We start from the raw sequence: 22,491 nt of genomic DNA on the forward strand, positions 1-22,491 counted from the left end.
ATATTAAGTTAAAATAAAAGTGTTCATTGTTCATTCAGTATTGTTGCAATTGTCATTATTACAAAAATGTGTGTGTGTATGATATATATATATAAAACATTTTTTTATCGGCTTTTTTTGTCCTCCAATAATCGGTATCGGCGTTGAAAAATCATAATCGGTCGACCTCTAGTCGAGACATACTCTGAGCTTGCCTCTGCGTGGTTTCTCCACCACCACTAAGGCGTTTACCCAGTCAGTCGGTTCTGTAACCTTGGTGACTATGTCAGATTGCTCCATGCTCTCCAACTCTTTCTTCAGACGGGCACGGAGAGCAAGGGGAATCTTTCTCGGTGGGCAGACCACAGGGGTTGCGTCTGGGTCAAGGTGAATGGTATATTCTCCTGGGAATAATCCTATTCCTGTAAAAACATCAGTCAACTCCTCCAGTACATTTTCTGTCTCTACTGGTGCTGTCACTGATACAACTAGCTTGATGAGGTCCATGTCTAAACATGCTTTAAGACCTAGCACTGCAGGTGCTCTAGTGTCAACAACATAAAAGTCCAACATCATGTCACTTTCCTTGTATTTGCATTTGAAAGTGCATGTGCCTTTTACTGGGAGCTGTTCACCACCATAACCAGTCAGTATGTGCGTGGTGGGCTGTAGCTCGCACTCAGATGTCAAGCTGTGGTACTTATTCAGAGGAATAATGTTTACTTGTGCACCAGTGTCTAGTTTGAACTTTAGCTCTGTGCCTTGTGTTCCTATCTCAATGTCAGCAAAGGCTTGCTCTGTCTCTGATATTTGACTTTTCTGTGTCACTGAATCAATAAACAGTTCATCAGCGTTTGACTCTTTGATTGACATTTCATCTTCACTCACTGTGTGTACTGTTTTTCCACGGTAAGCTCTGCACACTTTTGCAAAGTGATTCCATTTTCCACATTTAGTACACTGTTTGCCTTTAGCTGGGCAATTTCCTTGTTCGCCATGCACTTTGTATCCGCAACATCCACATGTTTTGGGGCGTTTTGAGTCTGTGTCGCTCTGTTTTGGAGTTATGTCTCTCTCTGTTCTAAAACGCGCTCTCTGTGCACCGGAGGTGTGCTTTGATGTCTGCCTGACTGCGTGCACTGCTTGTTCACGTGATGCGCTCGTGTTACCACGCGAAATGGTTTTCATCTGAGCCAGTGCTAGCTCGTGAGATCTGGCTATGTCGATAGCTTTGTCCAACGTTACCTCAGACCCAACATTCAACAGTTTCTCTCACTCGCGGTGAGTGTATTCCAAATACAATACGGTCCCTGACCATCTCATCCTTGTTTGCATAATCAGTCTTTCACAAGCAGACGCAGCTCTGTCACAAACTGTTCAAAAGACTAGTTAGTTCCCTGTACTTTCTCATGGAATTTGTACCAAAGGTACTGAAAACATACTAGATCGTTTTGAAGCATATGTTGTGCCGAAGACCAATACTGTCTTGTTTTGCACACTTTGTACAAAATAAGTTAAAATGCAGTACTACAGGATATTTCTTAACGTAGCTCTTTATTAGCTAGCTATAACTGGCATGTTCACGTATCGCCAACCAGCATCAAACTGACCATGACCTAACCATTTGGGTGGTCTTAACCAATCATAGCACAGTATGATATGGCGGTAAAATGCATCCAATTATAATTCAGTATGTTTACACATATGAATATTACAGTCGACTACGTTGATCAGTTGGTGAAATGAGGATTTTCGGGTTTAAGCAAACGAGTTGCATTGCAAGTCACAAGCCAAACTAACTAGATAGCCAGCTCAACTGTCAAAGTAACGTACAGTAGCGATGGATTCGGAAGAAACAACATCTTTACCCACTTTGCCCCTGATGACAGAATCTGATCAACTGCCTGTCTTATACTTCGATATGTAAGTAGTTGGCTACAATATAGCTAGCTGGCTAGTCAAGTCTTAGGCCGCCATATGGCTGGCTGGCTAGCTACATTGAAACTGAATCTTGTTGGCAACGTCATTGTCTTGGGGAATGATTTTGTCCAACAATACCTAATGCATTTCCCAAATAGCTGCAGCCTAGAATGGATCACTTAATTGCTCTTTTAGTTGATTTTTTTCTAAGTGGAAGTTGCCTGTCCTCTTCCTCATTTAAAAAATGGCTCACTTTCCAGACTAGCAGTATCCGTTCTTCCTATATCTGGGTCTCAGATCGAGAGGTGCCTTCAAGTTGTTGAATTTTGCTTTGACAGCTTCCCCTTACATAACTATCACTTGAGGTTACATGCCATTAAAATCTACATGTGGATCATGTCTAGTGATATGTCATGTAATCATCTATTTTGTTTATTGTCCATTTTACAGGATGAAAGGCTACATGATGCAATCTTTTGCACTCTAAATCCACATAGGCCTAAGGCTTGTTAGTTAGATCCACTCTGTGGTGATTCATTTAGCCAATCCCTGAATTTCACTGAGCGACTGCGATGGAAGTTCTGTATTGTGCAAAGGTCACCATGGTTGGACAGTGGTAGGGCCCCAGTCCAATCCAATCCCCATTAATTGCATAAGGTCAAGGCAAATCTTCTCTCTATTGATTTTGATCAACAACTAGGTTATAGGCTACATCTATTTCTAAACCCACCTTGATTTGATCTGAAGATATGCCTCTGCATTGACTGAGAGGGTGCTCAGTGGGATAACCATTAGCCATGCTTGTAAACAGAACACTGGAATGCCTGATGGTTTAGTTCAATGTTTTTAACATCACTTATTTTCTTCTGTCATCTCAGCCCAGCTATTACCCAACTTATTTGCTAAGCCTGACATGTGCTGTAGTAACACTGATTGGACCTGTCTCTCCCCAGATGGTCACCAGCCTGCCAGAGCACTGGAAGCCAGGTCCAGACTTCTACGGCGTGTCCTGTGAACCCGTGCTGGTCACTGCAGGTGCCGGGGTCATCGGCTTCCTCTTCTGGAGGAGCATTCTATCTGTAAGTCAGTTGTTGCACAGTTACTGCTTTCATAATTTCATTAATCTGATTGCTTTATGTTATTCTATGATGTATTGTATGCTACCGTTGAGGAGGCTGTTTGCTGCCACTTTTCTTTTCCTTCTCACAGGTCAAAAGCAAGTCATATCTAAGTAAGTTCTTCTCCCTGGCTATTTAGGGTGCATAGTGAATCCTCATTCATATTGCTTACAGGCTGGTGTTCTTGTCATGTGTAAACCATGTCTGATTTCATACTCTTGTCATGGTTTTTATTCGCTACTGAAAAAGAGATGGTGGACAGGATGAAAAAGCTTGAACAAGAGAAGAAGGAGATACTCCAAAAGGTCGCTGAACTGCAGCAACAGGTAAGTTGCAGAGACTTTTCACTGACTAAGATCCAGACTTTTGAGTTCAATGTGAATTAAGGTACATAATGTTTTGACAGTATATTTCTACTGGGTTCCCCTCAGGGCGAAGAACTTAAAGAAAAGCAAAAGCTGTCTGAAAAATCTGCCACTTTATCTCTGGAGAAGATCCAGGAATTGGAGGTGAGTCTCTAAGAAATATTATCTTGATCACATGTCATTGTCATGCTGACAATTATTAGATTTTTTATTATTTTTTTCTTCTCCATAGTGTTTAAATTGACTACGCATTTTCTTTTTCTATCCAATAGAATATTGTGCAAGAGATGGAGAGACAAAATGAGCGCCTGGACGAGGAAAATAACTTACACGCCATATCCTTTGACAAAGAGCGGGCCAATACTGCGAAACATGAAGATATGGTGAGTAGTATTGAGCGATTTAGCTGTAATTAAAATGTTTCAGAACAACCAATTCTCTGACGTCGGTTCAATTATTTGAATTCCATTAAGTTAGTTTATTATGTGAGCTCAATGTGCCGTTTCTCTAGAGAGAAATCAAATCAAGCACATATTTCGGGACGTTGTAGTTTTCAACAGGAGAATAAATATTCCACATAGTTTAGTGCAGAAAATGTGGTAATTGACTAAAATGACCACAATCCATTGCACCTACAGCTGCATGGACTTGTGCGGGCAGTCAGAGAGAAAGGGACAGCCTGCAAATGAGAGAGAGACACCCTAGAGAGCAGTTGCTTTCGTGATGTAGACAGCATAGGCAGCTACTATTAGCCAGCTACTATCCTAAATAGGATGGCTCGTTGATGAGGACAGAGAAAGATGGTTGTCATTATGCTTATCATTATCTTTGCCCATAGATGTCCGAAATGGACAAAACCATTGAGAAGTTGAAGCGCAGCAAGAAGAAGACCCAGGATGCACTTCACATTTTGTTAAGATACAGCCTTATTCTAAAATGGATAAAATAGTTTCCCCCCCTCATCAATCTACACACAATACCCCATAATGACAAAGCAAAAACAGGTATCGCAAATAAAAAATAAAAAAAATTCTAATATAACATTTCCATAAGTATTCAGACCCTTTACTCAGTACTTTGTTGAAGCACCATTGGCAGCGATTACAGCCTTGAGTCTTCTTGGGTATGATGCTACAAGCTTGGCACACCTGTATTTGGGGAGTTTCTCCCATTCGTCTCTGCAGAGCCTCTCAAGCTCTGTCAGGCTGAATACTTATGTAACTGTGATACTTGAGGTTGTTTATATGCGATACCTGTTTTTGCTTTGTCATTATGGGGTATTGTGTGTAGATTAACGAGGGGGAAAAAACATTTAATCAATTTTAGAACAAGGCTGTAACGTAACAAAATGTTGAAAAAGTCAAGGGTTCTGAATACTTTCCGAATGCACTGTACGTACATTGTACATACTGTACATTTTAAGAAGGACTACCACATAAGTACTGTGGTTGGTTTGTATTACCTTACAAGGTAAATGTAAGTATATTGGCAGGTGAGGGTCTACTTGGGGTGAGTGGGTCCTCCAAGAGACTGAAATGGGATGAGTGGAAGACCCAAGCACACCTCAGAGAAGTGTCTGATGCCCTCCCAATCACCCCATCCCAATCCCCTGGATATAGTCCCTCTCCATTATCACCAATATCCACCATTAAATTGCAGTTAAAATGACAAACGAGGAATAATACAACTTTGACTTCCTTTCCTATCTGTCCAGATCTCTTATTAATTTTACAATGGATTTACAAGTCATAATAAAATGAAGAAAAAACCCCATCCCAAACCAAATCCATCTCTCTGCACCACCCCCTCCCTGCTCTCCCCCATTTAACCCTACCCAAGAAGTCAAGCTTATCCCCACCTCCCAACCTTACCCTCCCAAGCCAAGCTTGTTCCCCCTCCCATCCTTAACCCCCCAAGCCAAGCTTATCACCACCTACCCTCCTTCCCTTACCCAGCCAGGCCAAATTTATCCCAACCTCCACCTCCCCTGTCCCCTTTTCTCAAACACACCCACACCCCTCTACACATCCATTCTCTTTCATTCACACAACATATACTCCATGCCCCCGCACACCCATTCTCTCCTGCCCTCCTACACATATTCATCCTCCCTCCCTCTCCCCTTCATATGCACAGACACATACCCACCCATACACTCTCTCACACACACACACACACACACACACGTTTGACAGTTATTGACTTACACTACCGGTCAAAAGTTTTAGAACACCTACTCATTTTTTACATTGTACAATAATAGTGAAGACATCAAAACTATGAAATAACACATATGGAATCATGTAGTAACCAAAAGAGTGTTAAACAAATCAATATATATTATATATTTGAGATTCTTCAAATAGCCACACTTTGACTTGATTACAGCTTTGCACACTCTTGGCATTCTCTCAACCAGCTTCACCTGGAATGCTTTTCCAACAGCCTTGAAGGAGTTCCCACATATGCTGAGCACTTGTTGGCTGCTTTTCCTTCACACTAATGTGTGAAGACATTTCACTGGAGCTAATATAGAAGGAAAAGCTGTGTACATTTGCAAATACTGTGCCAAATCATATGTGAAGAACTTACAGCCAGAAGTTCGAAAGGACTGCCTGCTTGATTTGAATGTAACAAAGAATGTAACAAAGATGCAGAATCATCTGGCCAAGTGCATAAAGTTACCCCAGCGCTCAAAACAAGCAACCTCTGACAAAAGTCCCTCTACTTCGATTCGCCATTTAAATGATGTATCAGACAGACACCTTATCAATAGTAACAGCTCATGGTCCTCCTGGAAGCAGAAGTTTGTTTGACTCAATGGAGGAACGTAGCTGAGCTGTGTATGCAACTGGTTCACCTCTGATGCTCACTGGCAATGTGTATTGAAAGAGATTTCTGAATGTTCTTTGCCCAGCATACACCCCTCCAGCCAGACATGCTTTACTCATTTGCTGGATACAGAGTTCAACAGAGTTCAAGTGAAGGTCAAGCAAATCATAGAGAAAGCAGACTGTATTGCAATCATCTCTGATGGGTGGTTGAATGTTCGTGGGCAAGGAATAATTAATGACATAATCTCCACCTCTCAACCAGTTTTCTACAAGAACAGACACAAGGGTCAACAGACATTGCAGATGAGCTGAAGGCAGTCATCAATGACCTTGGACCACAGAAGGTATTTGCACTGCTGACAGACAATGCTGCGAACATGAAGGCTGCTTGGTCTAAAATGGAGAAGTCCTACCCTCACATCACACCCATTGGCTGTGCTGCTCATGCATTGAATCTGCTCCTCAAGGACATCATGGCACTGAAAACAATGGATACACTCTACAAGAGAGCCAAGGAAATGGTTAGGTATGTGAAGGGTCATCAAGTTATAGCAGCAATCTACCTCGCCAAGCAAAGTGAGAAGAATAAGAGCACCACATTGAAGCTGCCCAGCAACACCCGTTGGGGTGGTGTTGTCATCATGTTTGCCAGTCTCCTGGAGGGGAAGGAGTCTATCCAAGAAATGGCCATATCAGTCTGCCGAGATGGACAGCCCCATCAAGAGGATCCTCCTGGATGATGTATTTTGGGAGAGAGTGGTAAGCAGCCTGAAACTCCTGAAACCTATTGCAGTAGCCATTGCACGTATTGGGGGAGACAGTGCCATCCTGTCTGATGTTCAGACTCTGCTTGCAGATGTAAGATAATAAATCCATACTGCCCTGCCCACTTCACTGTTGCTCCAAGCAGAGGAAACTGCAGTTCTGAAATACATTAAAAAGCGTGAAGACTTCTGCCTGAATTCCCATACATGCCGCAGTGTACATGTTGAACCCCAAGTATGCTGGCAAGAGTATCCTGTCTGGTGCAGAGATCAACAAGGCCTATGGTGTCATCACTGCCGTGTCTCGCCACCTTGGCCTGGATGAGGGCAAGGTTCTAGGCAGTCTGGCGAAGTACACTTCCAAGCAGGGGCTTTGGGATGGAGATGCAATATGGCAGTCGTGCCAACATATCTCATCAGCCACCTGGTGGAAGGGACTTTGTGGATCTGAGGTTCTTTCCCCTGTTGCCTCCATCATCCTCCAAATCCCACCAACATCAGCCACCTCAGAGCACAACTGGTCCTTGTTTGGGAACACACACACCAAAGCACGCAACAGGCTGGCCAATACAAGGGTTGAAAAATTGGTGGCCATCCGGGCAAATTTGCGGCTTTTTGAGCCTGACAACGAGCCATCCTCAACAAGGTTGGAAAGTGACAGTGAAGATGAGGCCTCAGAGTCTGATGTTCAAGAGGTGGACATTAAGGAGGTCCAGGGAGAAGACATGGACAGCTGAGAGGAAGACAATCAAAGATTTAGTTTCTAGACTATCCTTTTACGTATGTTGAAAACGTTTTTGGGAGATGCGATGGATCATTGGGATTATTCAATATTCCCTTTATTTTGTTGTTCAGTGAAATCATCCCATGCGAAGAGTCAACTCATTTAATTAAAGTTCAACTAACTATTGATTTAATAATTTGCAATTATGTCTACTTATGATAAGGTAAAAGATTAATGTTTGTCTTCATATGATTTGGTAAATATATCCAATGCAAAAAACATTAAATAGTAGTAATATTAATTTGCATTAATTCCCATATATTCCCACAGAAAGTTTTCACCTCTGAATATTCCCCAAAATGTGAAACCCTAATCCCCATAGCAGGATGATGCCACCACTATGCTTCACGGTAGGGATGATGTTAGACAGGTGATGAGCTGTGTCTCGTTTTCTCCAGACGTAGCGATTTGCATTCAAGTCAAAGAGTTCAGGAACCGGGATTCGTCAAACCAGTCAATGTTTTTCCACTCCTCAATTGTCCAGTGTTGGTGATTGTGTGCCCACTGGAGCAGCTTCTTCTGGTTTTTAGTAGATAGGAGTAGAACACGGTGTAGTCTGCTACAATACCCCATCCGTGACAAGGACAGACGAATTGTGTGTTCCGGGATGTTGTCTGCACACCACTGTTATACTTTGCCATTATTTGCCGGTTTGTGGCCCGCCTGTTAGCTTGCACGATTCTTGCCATTCTCCTTTGACCTCTTCAACGAGCTGTTTTTGCCCACAGAACGGCCCAGCTCATGGAAAATGTATGTGTTTATGCAACAAATGTTGTGCAACGTATCGCATCAATTCGTTCTCTAATCAAACCAAAGTGTTTCAAATAAACCTTTCATTGCTGTATTGTATCGGAGCACATCCCTAGGGGACCAAATACATAAAGTGCTTTCATTTCTAAAGGGTAAACATATGTATGACATTTTTTTTTTTTTTTAAAGGTGACATTATTTACTGTCTCTTCATATGATCCCGAATCCAAAATGCCGGAGTATACTATAGAGCAAAATTAAACATTTTGGCCTCACTGTCCAAATAAATACTAAGCACACACCATGCCTGGTAAAACATGGACTTATCCCCTCCCCTTATTTTGAGGGCTGAGGACATCTGACAAACTTTTATTTTGGAGTGTCCATTTAAAACTAGCTACTTTCTTTGACACAATTTGATCAGCTTACCTGATATGGTGGTTCCAAACTGGACCCTGACTAACAAAATGATGACAATAATCTGGGTCACCTACACAAAAGATTAGGAAATGTCATTTGTGTCATTCATTATTAGTTAGCTACAGAACTAAATGTGTTTTCACATGCCAAAATCTAGGTTTAGGACACATTGGGAGTCTGTACCTACACAGAGGGCTTCCTTTAGCCAGTAATAACAGGCGTTCGTCCGATAATTAAAAAAAAAAAAGCCAATAAATAAAAGTGGCACCGTACAATTGTCCAGGAGAAGAAAAAATCTAATTTCTAAATTTGCCTATTAGCTTTTTAGCCGATTCATTGATGGATTCACCAGTCTACGTACATACATTTGACTGATCATGCTTAATTTGCATAATTTTGTGGAATTAAATTGGTGCATGTGTACACTATATTCCTTATGTATCTTTTTTTTTATCACACACATACAGAGCCATTGAGTGGAAAATATGTCAGACTCTGCAAGAGCTACTGCTGCAGCATCTTGCTGTGCTTTCAAGACAACTGGGAACTCAGAAAAATATGAGGTCATTTCATGACGTCAGTGATCTTCAGGTCGTAAAGTCAGTGCTCTACAGGCCCCAGTTAGATGACGTTCAATTTTTTTTTCCCCAGGCAGGCTTCATCAACGTGTCAAACATCACTTTGCAACGAGCTGGAGGCTCATTTTTAAAAACATTTATTTTGAACATGTATCATGTATTTTGAAAACATACTTAACTGTTTAAAACCAGAACGTTTTAATACATTTTACGAGGCATGTTTTACCTTGCTTCAGATTAGCCTATTAGATCTCCTCTTTCTACATTTCTAACGGATATTTTCATCTGTCACGTGAAACCGCTTGACTGTGCAGTGCCCTCTCGACAATGGTGTTTTCCCGCCAATTGCATTATGGAACGAACATTCCTGCGTAGCCTACTTACTGCCCTGTGTGCATTACTGCGCTTATAATCTTAAGAAATAATAGTTTATCAAAGCTAAGCTAAATGTTCTGATCTGTTGCATCAGACTCATTGCTTTTTAACGTCTTTGTTTTATGTAGCCTAGGCCTTCTGGTTGAACTTGGGATCTATCTTCCCACAAATGTCCAGACTCTGGAATAGACGATCTTTCTCGACAAGCTGACCAATATAATAGGTAGCCTAAACTTTTCTACTATAGTAGATTCACATAGGATAGTGATTTTGCTGTTCATTAACTTACTCATTTTGTTGGCTGAGGAAAAGTAAATGTCGACAGTTATTCTAACATGTTCAAAGTGCACATCAGAATTTGGTAAGATTTGGCCGCATTTTCCTAACATAAACCCTGCTACACAGACTCGCGATGTTGTGTCCCAAACTAACGTTAAGCAAGCAAAAATCAAACCGCTATGCAAGCTAACTACGTAGCTAGCACGATATTTACCTTGATTGAAGGTCGATTCATCTTCATAGTGTAGTATACTATGCTGTTACTAAGCAGTTATGTAGTACGACAGTGTTACGTTACTACACCTAATAGGAAATGCACATGCGCACTAGTGTGCCCGGGAACCATAGAGCACGAGAGGTTTTGACTAAACGAAAACTAACTGTACTCCCGTCTCCTGCCTGGTCATTTCTCCACAACACAAATATTACACATAGTTTGTCGCCCTACAGAGCTAGCAATTTTGCAGAGTCGTATATATATTTTGCGACACTAGATGATTGACTAGTAAGCCTTCAGGGTTGTTACTAGCTACCGACTGCTAACACGGAATTCTGGGATTTGTAGTGCAAACTACAACCAGAGATAATAGCAAAAATAGAATAATGAGCCAGATTCAGTTTCTACAGGAAGCTCAGGGACCGGCAGTGGTAATTTACTCATCGATTAAAAATGTAATCTCAATACAGTTTTCTGTTCCCAAAAATAGAATATGTTACGAACAGAGTAGATTAAGTTATGTAGACTTTACCTTTTTAGAAACGTTGGTAAAAGTGCGTTGTTTAGATGCGCATTTCAGAGTAAGTGTTCCATAACGGAAAAACGCAAATGTATTCAAAAACGCCCCAATAGGATCTCACTATCTCGTGCTTGTCCCTGCCGAATATGATTAATTTGCTTATTTTGTGAATGGGTGGAAGAAGGTCACCTAGCTGTTAGTGTTGGACTAGTAACCCAGCCGACAAGGTTGATTTGCCCTTGAGCAAGGCACTTAACCTTAATTTGCTCCAGGTGTGCTGTACTGCCATGGCAGACCCTATAAAGCACCACATTTCACTGTACATATCCTGTGCACGTGACAACAATTAAACATCTTATTTAAAATCTTTGATAAAGGCTAGAGTACCCACATGGACCTTTCTCCAACAGCTTCTGCTATAACTGCATCCCACATAAATTTAAGTGCATGTTTCACTTTCAATCACTTCTAACCTGACAACACATATTTACTTTTCTATTTGTTTAATGTAATGTTAAGAATGTAGTCCTGACAAAATAGAAATATATCCAGAATGCACCCTAAGTTATAAAGATCTGTGTGAGTTGGTTAGGTGAGCATTATTCTCTTCCGCCCGACATTTCACTTGAACCATATTGAGCAGGAAAACAACAAGAACGCTATTGTCCTTTCATGGAGTTGGGGAGATAGTCAAAACCACTTTCAAAAGTACTCATTCCTAAAATATGTCCTTGCTATATATAAAACACTTGTCTTATTATATTCTCAGAATCTATCTAAACCCCTACTCACTCTAGCCTGGTCCTATACTGCACTTGTCACAAAGAGTTGGTTAAAGAACATTCAGCACGGGACCAGGCTACCACCCCACCAACCCAAGCCTTGTCCCATTTTGTATTATATGTGCTGTAGCCAACTCTTCCACACAGAGAGGAGTTGGCTACAGCACAAAAAGGCTAATCCTACCCCAACCCACCCGTTCTTATGCAATTCAAACAGCTAGGGTTCAGTGATCATATTCAGTTGTTATTGTGTCCATTGGTATAATCACAGAGGCCTTTCCCAGCCCTGTTTGGCAGTATGACAGTCAGTGCCTGTAGCCATCTCTCTATCAGTCTCCCTGAGAGGGTCCCTGCTACTGATCCAAAGGGTTCAGTTGGAGAGACGTTCTAGAATGCTTGATTTGATATGAAGTTCGTCATCTCATCAGACAAGGCCTGTATTCATGAAATATCTCAAAATAGGAGTTCTGATCTAGGATAAGTTTAGCCTTTTAGATCATTATGCATAAGATTACATATGGGGGGGTGGGCTGATCCTAGACCAGCACTCCTACTCTGAGATGCTTTATGAATACATGCTCTGGACTGCATATGTATAATTGGTCTCGTCGTCGTATCCAATCCCTCAGTTCTTCATCTAGTTTAGTCCTCTGCCTTGGCCTCCATCTCTCCATCCTCGTCATCTCCGTCCACCTCAGCGTTCTCTCTCTCCAGTTGCTCCAGCTGGCGGGCCAGCTCTGTCTCATCTATGTCGGTCACAACCTTCGCCTGGAGGGGAGGAAAACATATAAGACATTAACACATGGACATTGAAAGCGCAATGTCCTGAACATTGTTGCTGTTTTTAATACTGTTTTAATGTGAGATCTCTGGCGAGTAAGACTTCCAAAGCATGTATTACATATGGCAGGAGTTACAATTTTCTGTTTTACATGAAACTTCTACCACCCCACCTTGGACTTTCCATTGTCCCCCTCTTCCTAGTGTATTAAAATACAGCAAACATATGATTTATGTAATTGTGACAATAAGGTTATTGTCCTGGCCTACCATCTGGATGTTAAACACTCCTCGCTTCTCCTCAATCTTCTCTTTGATGGCAGCCATGGCCTGGTTGAGGACAGAGAGACCCTCTGTGCGCTCCAGTGTGGTGGTGGTCATGACGTAGCGCGGCGGCGCTATCAGATTAATCTGTCAGAGACCCAAAGAGACACAATGTTGTGATGCATATAGCCTTTTCCCTGACACAGATCTTGGACTAAAAGTCACTTTCAGTGGATGCTTTTGTCTTTTTTAATAAAAAAATGTATGTATATACAGTACAAGTCAAGAGTTTGGACACACCTACTCATTCAAGGGTTTTTCTTTATTTTTAACATTTTCTACATTGTAGAATAATAGTGAAGATATCAAAACTATGAAATAACCAATATGGAATCAGCTAACCAAAAAATATATTTTATATTTGAGACTCTTCAAAGTAGCCATCCTTTGCCTTGATGACAGCTTCGCACACCATTGGCATTCTCTCAACCAGCTTCATGAGGTTGTCACCTGGAATGCATTTCAATTAACAGGTGTGCCTTGTTAAAAGTTAATTTGTGCAATTTCTTTCCTTCTTAATGTGTTGTGACAAGGTAGGGGTGGTATACAGAAGACAGCACTATTTGGTAAAAGACCAAGTCCATATTATGGCAAGAACACCTCAAATAAGCAATGAGAAACGACAGTCCATCATTACTTCCAGACATGAAGTTCAGTCAATGCGGAAAATTTCAAGAACTTTGAAAGTTTCTTCAAGTGCAGCCGCAAAAACTATCAAGCGCTATGAAACTAGCTCTCATGAGGACCGCCACAGGAATGTCCCAGAGTTACCTCTGCTGCAGAGGATAAATTCATTAGAGTTACCAGCCTCAGAAATTGCAGCCCAAATAAATGCTTCACAGAGTTCAAGTAACAGACATCTCAACATCAACTGTTCAGAGGAGACTGTCTGAATCAGGCCTTCATGGTCGAAGTGCTGCAAAAAATCCACTACTAAAGGACATCAATAAGAAGAAGAGACTTGTTTGGGCCAAGAAACACAAGCAATGGACATTAGACCAGTGGAAATCTGTGCTTTGGTCTGATGAGTCCAAATTAGAGATTTTTGGTTCCAACCGCAGTGTCTTTGTAAGACGCAGAGTAGGTGAACGGATGATCTCCACATGTGTGGTTTCCACCGTGAAGCATGGAGGAGTACAGGGTCTGAATACTTATGTAAATGTGATATTATAGTTTTTTTTTTTTTTATATACATTTGCTAAAATGTCTAAAAACCTGTTTTTGCTTTTTCATTATGGGGTATTGTGTGTAGATTAGAAGCCTATGAGAAGCTTCTAAAGTCCTGACATAATTTTCTGGAATTGTCCAAGCTGTTTAAAGGCACAGTCAACTTAGTGTATGTAAACTTCTGACCCACTGGAATTGTGATACAGTGAATTATAAGTGAAATAATCTGTCTGTAAACAATTGTTGGAAAAAGTACTTGTGTCATGCACAAAGTAGATTTCCTAACCGTCTTGCCAAAACTATAGTTTGTTAACAAGAAATTTGTGGAGTGGTTGAAAAAGCGAGTTTTAATGACTCCAACATAAGTGTACGTAAACTTCAATCACCTTCAAATGTATATAGTGCATTCGGAAAGTATTCAGACTCTGACGTTTTACACATTTTGTTACGTTACAGCCTTATTCTATAATGGATTAAATTCCTTTTTTTCCTCTTAATCTACACACAATACCCCATAATGACAAAGCGAAAACAGGTTTTTAGAAATTTGTGCAAATGTACAGTAAAACGTGTTTACATAAGTATTCAGACCCTTTGCAATGAGACTCGAAATTGAGCTCCGGTGCATCCTGCTTCCATTGGTCATTCTTGAGATGTTTGTACAACTTGATTGGAGTCCACCTGTGGAAAATTCAATTGATTGGACATGATTTGGAAAGGCACACACCTGTCTTTATAAGGTCCCACAGTTGACAGTGCATGTCAGAGCAAAAACCAAGCCATGAGGTCGAAGAAATTGTCCGTAGAGCTCCGAGACAGGATTGTGTCGAGGCACAGATCTGGGGAAGGGTACCAAAACATTTATGCAGCATTGATGGTCCCCAAGAACACAGTGGCCTCCACCAGAAGTTTGGAACCACTAAGACTCTTCCTAGAGCTGGCCGCCCGGCTAAACTGAGCAATCGGGGGAGAAGGGCCTTAGTCAGGGAGGTGACCAAGAACCCAATGGTCACTCTGACGGAGCTCCAAAGTTCCTCTGTGGAGATGGGAGAACTTTCCAGAAGGACAACCATCTCTGCAGCACTCCACCAATCAGGCCTTTATGGTAGTACAGTATATACATATGAGTTGAGTAATGTAGGGTGTATAAACATTATATAAAGTGGCATTGTTTAAAGTGACTAGTGATACATTTATTACATCCAATTTTTTATTATTAAAGTGGCTAGAGATTTGAGTCAGTATGTTGGCAGCAGCCACTCAATGTTAGTGATGGCTGTTTAACAGTCTGATGGCCTTGAGATAGAAGCTGTTTTTCAGTCTCTCGGTCCCAGCTTTGATGCACCTGTACTGACCTTGCCTTTTGGATGATAGCTGGGTGAACAGGCAGTGGCTCGGGTGGTTGTTGTCCTTGATGATCTTTTTGGCCTTCCTGTGACATCAGGTGGTGTAGGTGTCCTGGAGGGCAGGTGTTTTGCCCCCGGTGATGTGTTGTGCAGACCTCACTACCCTCTGGAGAGCCTTACGGTTGTGGGCAGAGCAGTTGCCATACCAGGCGGTGATACAGCCCGACAGGATGCTCTTGATTATGCATCTGTAAAAGTTTGTGTTTTTGGTGACTAGCCAAATTTCTTCAGCCTCCTGAGGTTGAAGAGGCGCTGCTGCGCTATCTTCACAACGCTGTCTGTGTGGGTGGACCATTTCAGTTTGTCCGTGATGTGTATGCCGAGGAACTTAAAACTTTCCACCTTCTCCACTACTGTCCCGTCGATGTGGATGGGGGGTGCTCCCTCTGCTGATCCCTGAAGTCCAGGATCATCTCCTTTGTTTTGTTGACGTTGAGTGCGAGGTTATTTTCCTGACACCACACTCCGAGGGCCCTCACCTGCTCCCTGTAGGCTGTCTCGTCGTTGTTGGTAATCAAGCCTACCACTGTAGTGTCGTCTGCAAACTTGATGATTGAGTTGGAGGCGTGCATGGCCACGCAGTCATGGGTGAACAGAGAGTACAGGAGAGGGCTGAGAAGTGTGCAGTGTGATTGCGTCGTCTGTGGACCTATTGGGGCGGTAAGCAAATTGGAGTGGGTCTAGGGTGTCAGGTAGGGTGGAGGTGATATGGTCCTTGACTAGTCTCTCAAAGCACTTCATGATGATGGAAGTGAGTGCTACGGGGTGATAGTTGTTTAGCTCAGTTACCTTAGCTTTCTTGGGAACAGGAACTATGGTGGCTCTCTTGAAGCTTGTGAGAACAGCAGACTGGGATAGGGATTTATTGAATATGTCTGTAAAAACACCAGCCAGCTGGTTTGTGCATGCTCTGAGGACGCGGCTAGGGATGCAGCCTTGCGAGGTTAAACACGTTTAAATGTTTTACTCACGTTGGCTGCAGTGAAGGAGAGCCCCCAGGTTTTGGTAGCGGGCCGTGTCAGTGTCACTGTATTGTCCTCAAAGTGAGCAAAGAAGTTGTTTAGTTTGTCTGGGAGCAAGACGTCAGTGTCCGCGACGGGGCTGGTTTTCTTTTTGTAATCCGTGATTGACTGTAGACCCTGCACATACGTCTCATGTCTGAGCCGTTGAATTGGGACTCTACTTTGTCTCTATACTGACGCTTAGCTTGTTTGATTGCCTTGCGGAGGGAATAGCTACACTGTTTGTATTCGGTCATGTTTCCGGTCGCCTTGCCATGATTAAAAGCAGTGGTTCGCTGTTTCTGGTTGGGGAAGGTTTTAATAGTCACCGTGGGTACAACATCACCGATGCACTTGCTAATAAACTCGCTCACCAAATCAGCATATACATCAATGTTGTTGTCTGAGGCTATCCGGAACATATCCCAGTCCACGTGATCGAAGAAATCTTGACGCGTGGAATCAGATTGGTCGGACCAGTGTTGAACAGACCTGAGCACGGGTGTTTCCTGTTTTAATTTCTGTCTATAGGCTGGGAGCAACAAAATGGAGCCGTAATACTAATACTAATACTAATACTAATACTGCATAGTTTCCTAAGAACGCGAAGCAAGGCGACCATCTCTGTCGGCGCCATCTTTTCAGAGGATCTGCACAGAAAAATGGGAGAAACTCCCCAAATACAGGTGTGCCAAGCTTGTAGCGTCATACCCAAGAAGACTCGTGGCTGTTAATCACTGCCAAAGGTGCTTCAGCAAAGTACTGACTAAAGGGTCTGCATACTTATGTAAATGTGATATTTCAGTGTTTTATTGTGAATATATTTGCAAACCATTCTAAAAAACAGTTTTTACTTTGTCATTATGGGGTATTGTGTGTAGATTGATGAGGAAAGAAAACAAATGTCATCAATTTTAGAATAAGGCTGTAACGTAACAAAATGTGGAAAAGTCGAGGAGTCTGAATACTTTCCGAATGCGCTGTAGGTCCCCATGGGCCCTGGTCAAAAGTATTGCACTATAAAGGGAATAGTGCGCCATTTGGGGCACAGCCTCTGAATGTCACATGAAATGTTGAGGAATCTGAAGCAATGTTACTGAAATGTCACTGAATCTTCATGTCTAAAGACAAAGTCACATTTCCTTTATTTAATTTACAGGAGGGCCAAAAATACAAGCATTCACAACACAGGGAGGAATGTAATGTACCTGAACTGTATTAGCAATCTATATGAGGTCCGGGCATATGAATTAAATTACATTATTAGAAAAACAAATGTTTCACTCCTTCTAATGACAGTCTCGCTTTTTCTGATAGGACGGCAACACGGCGCTCCATGAGGTCTCATGGCATGGCTTCTGTCAGTCAGTCAAACTGTTGGTCAAGGCTGGGGCTGACGTTCACGCCAGGAACAAGGTACAGCAATTCAAATGTGAATCTGTTAGGTCTAGATCTGGGACCAATGATGGTAAAAAGCATTAGGACTGAAATGCGTTTCTGTCTGGTGCCTGACAGGTTTTTCATGCCACTCTCAGAGTGCATCCCAAATGGCACCCTATTCCCTATTCCTTTTGAAGTAGTGCACTATAATGAATAGGGTGTCGCCTGGAATTTTTTAATAAAAAATGTGTCACATACACCGGATAGGTGCAGTGTTGTTTTACAGGGTCAGTCATAGTAGTACGGCGCCCCTTGAGCAAATTAGTGTTAAGTGCCTTGCTCAAGGGCACATCGACAGATTTTTCACCTTGACGGCTCGGTTCTGCCACACTAGGCTTTGTGTGTTTGTTCTTAGGCAGGAAACACAGCTCTCCACCTGGCCTGTCAGAACGCCAATGCTCAGAGCGCCCACGTGCTGCTGCTGGGAGGCTCCAGACCAGACATCAAGAACAATGTGGGGGACACCTGTTTGCATGTGGCAGCACGTTACAATCACCTGGCCATGATCAAGATTCTGGTGGGCGCCTTATGCTCTGTTACGGAGAAAAACCAGGCAGGTCCCAGCTTGATTTATATTGTTACTACAGCTCCTTTCACGTCATTGATTACTTGTTGAGTTTGATGCCACAGTAGAGCTTCTGTCTGTCTTTATAACACACCCGTGTCCAGTCAGTGACTGCTCAACTCCGGGTAGAAGTAACCTTTACATAGATGTAGGATCAGCTTATCCTCCCTAACCCTGGGGGGGGGGGGCTCCTTTAACTGCTCTCACACCTATAGTCACCTCTTCCCTGTGCCCAGCTAGGGGATAGGATTAGGGCTAGTCACCTGTCTGTTTCCTATGCCCAGCTAGGGGATAGGGTTAGGGCTAGTCACCTGTCTGTTTCCTATGCCCAGCTCGGGGATAGGGTTAGGGTTAGTCACCTGTCTGTTTCCTATGCCCAGCTAGGGGATAGGGTTAGTCACCTGTCTGTTTCCTATGCCCAGCTAGGGGATAGGGTTAGGGATAGTCACCTGTCTGTTTCCTATGCCCAGCTAGGGGATAGGGTTAGGGATAGTCACCTGTCTGTTTCCTATGCCCAGCTAGGGGATAGGGTTAGGGACAGTCACCTGTTTAATTCCTATGCCCAGCTAGGGGACACTGCTCTCCATATGGCGGCTGCCCTAAACCACAAGAAAACTGTTCAGCTCCTCCTGGAGGCAGGGACCGACGGCAACGCACGGAACAACGTAAGTGGATGCATCTCAAATGCTACTCCATTACCATACAGTGCTGTACTTCTGACCAGTGTACTATATAGGGGGGATTGCATTTTAAAGGAGCATTGTCAACAGTGCAGGGACCTTGTCAGCAACGCGACCTTTCAATGAATTCCTGTCTGTTCCAGGCAGGGAAGACTGTCCTGGACAAGGCCAGAGACTACAACCACAAAGACGTGTCTCTCCTGCTGGTCAGAGCTCCTCAGGTCAGCATGAGATGTTTCTTTGGACATAGACCAATGATACACTGATCTGATACACATTATGAACTGATTCTGGCATCAAAACACCTCTTAGTGAACTTACATTTCCTTCCAAGAGTGACAGTTTGTTAAGGAGTATAAAGAGTGCAAATGATTACCCATCGCCTCGATGAGTAGTCAGTTTTTCCAGTCTGTAATCCAGTCTGTTCTTCATTTTATGCACCTTGGCTGGACTGTGAGGTAGCAACAGACTAGTTACTCGTTAGTTTTCTACTCTCCTGGGTTTTGGTCAGGTTCACTGTTTCACTAGAGGAAGGACGGTGAGGAAGAAAAGGGACCGGCTGAAGGCAGAACGCAGAACCCAGTCTGTCACCAGAGAAGAAATGCTGCCCAACAAGGTAAAGGCTGTCTGGGGGTAAAATTAGGCGGTGTATATTGACAGGCAAAAAAATGGATGACAGTAGACGGCGGTATGCTAACCCAATGTTAAATATGATGTTTACATTATTTGTGCCTCTTGAGTTATTGGGTTGGGATGAAGCGGAAGTCGAACCTTCATGGACCTTTGTGTACAATTGGACAATAAAGTTGTCTTCTCCTTCACCTCTGCCTCCTGGCTGTTTCCTTCATCAGGACAGTGGCTACATGGATGAGGCGTCTCACAGTAGTGAGCGTCTGGCCAGCAGGGCCGGCCTCAACAGAGCAGGGCTGCCTCACCATCATCACCACCGCCTTCACTACAGTAAAACATCAGTCACCCCAACCAGCCCTTACCACAGAAGGAGAAGACATAAGCTTTTCAAAGAACAGGTGATTGGGGGTGTCTCAGGGGATTGGGTTGTGAGGATAAAGACCATTTCTGTTCTCTGCAAGATAATGGACAATAAAGTCTTCTTCTTCCAGGACTTGGCAGAGGATACTCCTAGAAGAAGAATGAATGGCCATCCCGACCTCCACAGGAAGAGCAGACTGTGTACATATGATGAAGCCCCTCCTCACAACAGCAAAACCTATCAGCTATACACCCTGTACCGCGACAAGGACGGCAATGTCAAACAGGTCAGTCACTACGCTGCAAAATTCTGATCATTTCCAAAATTCCCAGGTTTTCGTGAAACCCCAGATAGAAGATTCCCATACCACCTTTTTATTTCCTCTTGAAGTTATTGAAATGTTTCAACCCTAGGGGTGGGGTGTCCATAACTGAAGTGGTAGTAGTGGTACAGTACAGTAGAAGTATTGTTGTTGCTGTTGATATTGGTAATATAAGAGATCTAGAAAGAAACCAATGAAAGAAATCTAAAGAAAAGATGTAAAACAAATATCACAATTATACACGATTGTGTTGCCTGGTCAGGCCCCAGCCAATGGCTGCCACTGTAAGCCCCTGATCAAGAGGCTAGAGGGAGAGCTGAATGCCACTAAAGAGGAGATGAGGACACAGATGCTGACGGTTCAGGAGCAAGTCTATACTAGGCTTGGGAGGATGGACCGCAAGAGCATACACCAGGTCTGTCTGCTACCAGTCAATTCAATTAAACTTTGTTGCACACAGTTAAACTTTGTCTCATACAGAAAGAGAAACTACAAATACAGCCTGTAAACCTCTACTAGAATTTGTGTGGACATTTGTGTGGAAATGACATGAATGACATACAGATGTAGGATCTTAATTTGATCACTCTTTTGTGGCTGAGAATTTTCCTGCGCGGCAGGAAATGCAAACTTGTAGTGTATTTGAGGTTTGAAAGGCTTCTAAAGTTTGTAATATCCACTTAAAAATGTCAGACTTGATTTGCTGCAACAATTATTATAAATGTTTTTATCAACCCCTTTTTAATCCCCATATTCCCCATATAACGCAACACTTTTGAATGCTATTTGAGATGCAAGCTGCTGTTCGGCGTTGTGTTGATCAGATCAAAGTGCTGGACATGCTGACCCAGGAGAGGGTGGCAGCAGAGAGGATGGAGTGTCTCTACAGGATGGACCAGAGAGCTGCCCAGAGCAGAGAGGAGGCACAGAGGAGACAAGTATTGTATTACATGGCACAACCACACCCTTATATACCTTCTATCTACATCCCAAATGGAACTCTATTCCCTATATAGTGTACTACTTTTAACCAGGGCCTTATTCACCCTTCTTAATAACGTCTGAAACGTATTCACAACATATCTAACTAACATCTTCACTAACCCACATCCTCTGAAAACATGACAACATGTATTTCTGGTGTTCATTCACACACCAAGCAGGCAGCAGTGACCCTAATCCCTATGTTTCTCTGGTTGTTCACACACAAAACAGGCAGCAGTCACCCTAATCCTAACCCTAACCCCTGGGTTTGCGTCCCTTTGATATTTTAAGTAGAAATCGTGCACCATTTCTATTTTTTTAAGCCTGTTAAATTAACTGATGTGCCTTTTAATATAGACCACATGAAGAATTTAATAAATCAGATTTTTAATAAAGACATTCAGCATTTTGACATGTTCCTCCTTTGTGACTTCTATGAAGATCTTATCCCACTTAATCGCAAAATTTCTCCAGGTTTGCAAAGCCCTAGTTATTTTGTTGCTTTGACAAAGTAATTTCTGAAAATGATTATTTAGTTGATGGGATTAGTGATTAATTTACATCTGTCCCTCATTTTAAGGTCAACCCTGTTATGTGAACTGAATTGTCATTTTAATGTGTTGAAACTATTCCTTTTGAAATATTTTTTATCTAAAGAAAAATGTAACATCTAATAGTAAAACTACGGTGTAAAACAGGTGAGCTGGTTGTACTCTTTTTGAACATGTTCTGGTGTTTTGTGGTGGAAAAGTGAGCAAGTCGAACATAACATGTCAACCCTGTTACTCACAGATAGACAGGCTAGAAATGTTTTAGCAATTAAACATTTTGGGTGAAGCTTACTTTCAATTGTCTCTCTCTGTTGCACACAACAAACTTCCTTTCCCCCGCCCCAGGGATTAATGGCTGTTTCGAGGTGAAATCATCCACCATGTTACAGTCAACCCTGTTACTTTATTTGGCACAACTTCTCTAGGGTAGAGGGCAGCATTCGGAATTTTGGATGAAAAGCATGCCCAAATTAAACTGCCTGCTACTCGGGCCCAGAAGATATGATATGTATATAACTGGTATATTTGGATAGAAAACACTCTAAAGTTTCCAAAACTGTTAAAATAGTGTCTGTGAGTATAACAGAACTGATTT

General features: G+C 42.5%; 2 protein-coding genes across 7 annotated transcripts in view; both read left to right on the plus strand.

Annotated features, from left to right (window-relative positions):
- Nucleotides 1-19,366, plus strand: part of LOC120039669 (transport and Golgi organization protein 1 homolog) — a 26,231-nt gene extending 6,865 nt beyond the window's left edge. The window contains exons 4-10 of one of the 6 annotated variants that reach the window (XM_038985080.1): nucleotides 2,853-2,978; nucleotides 3,109-3,130; nucleotides 3,267-3,343; nucleotides 3,449-3,526; nucleotides 3,655-3,765; nucleotides 18,935-19,033; nucleotides 19,192-19,366. In XM_038985080.1, coding sequence (XP_038841008.1) covers nucleotides 2,853-2,978; nucleotides 3,109-3,130; nucleotides 3,267-3,343; nucleotides 3,449-3,526; nucleotides 3,655-3,765; nucleotides 18,935-19,033; nucleotides 19,192-19,314 — 636 coding nt within the window. In that variant the 3' untranslated portion in view covers nucleotides 19,315-19,366. Of the gene's footprint in view, nucleotides 1-2,852; nucleotides 2,979-3,108; nucleotides 3,131-3,266; nucleotides 3,344-3,437; nucleotides 3,527-3,654; nucleotides 3,766-4,220; nucleotides 4,286-6,478; nucleotides 6,587-9,401; nucleotides 9,540-18,934; nucleotides 19,034-19,191 lie in introns of those variants that run through there. The other 5 variants (XM_038985082.1, XM_038985084.1, XM_038985085.1 and 2 more) reach the window with 5 other exon arrangements.
- A 173-nt stretch (nucleotides 19,367-19,539) lies between these two features.
- Nucleotides 19,540-22,026, plus strand: LOC120039670 (ankyrin repeat domain-containing protein 6-like). Its single transcript, XM_038985087.1, has 5 exons — nucleotides 19,540-19,664; nucleotides 19,900-20,076; nucleotides 20,170-20,325; nucleotides 20,624-20,776; nucleotides 21,186-22,026. Exons 1-5 carry the CDS (start codon nucleotides 19,650-19,652, stop codon nucleotides 21,375-21,377), a joined length of 693 nt encoding a protein of 230 aa, XP_038841015.1. The 5' UTR covers nucleotides 19,540-19,649; the 3' UTR covers nucleotides 21,378-22,026.
- The last annotated feature ends 465 nt before the right edge of the window (nucleotides 22,027-22,491 follow it).

The sequence above is a fragment of the Salvelinus namaycush genome, unplaced genomic scaffold, assembly GCF_016432855.1.
Source record: "Salvelinus namaycush isolate Seneca unplaced genomic scaffold, SaNama_1.0 Scaffold291, whole genome shotgun sequence".
NCBI classification, from domain to species: domain Eukaryota; kingdom Metazoa; phylum Chordata; class Actinopteri; order Salmoniformes; family Salmonidae; genus Salvelinus; species Salvelinus namaycush.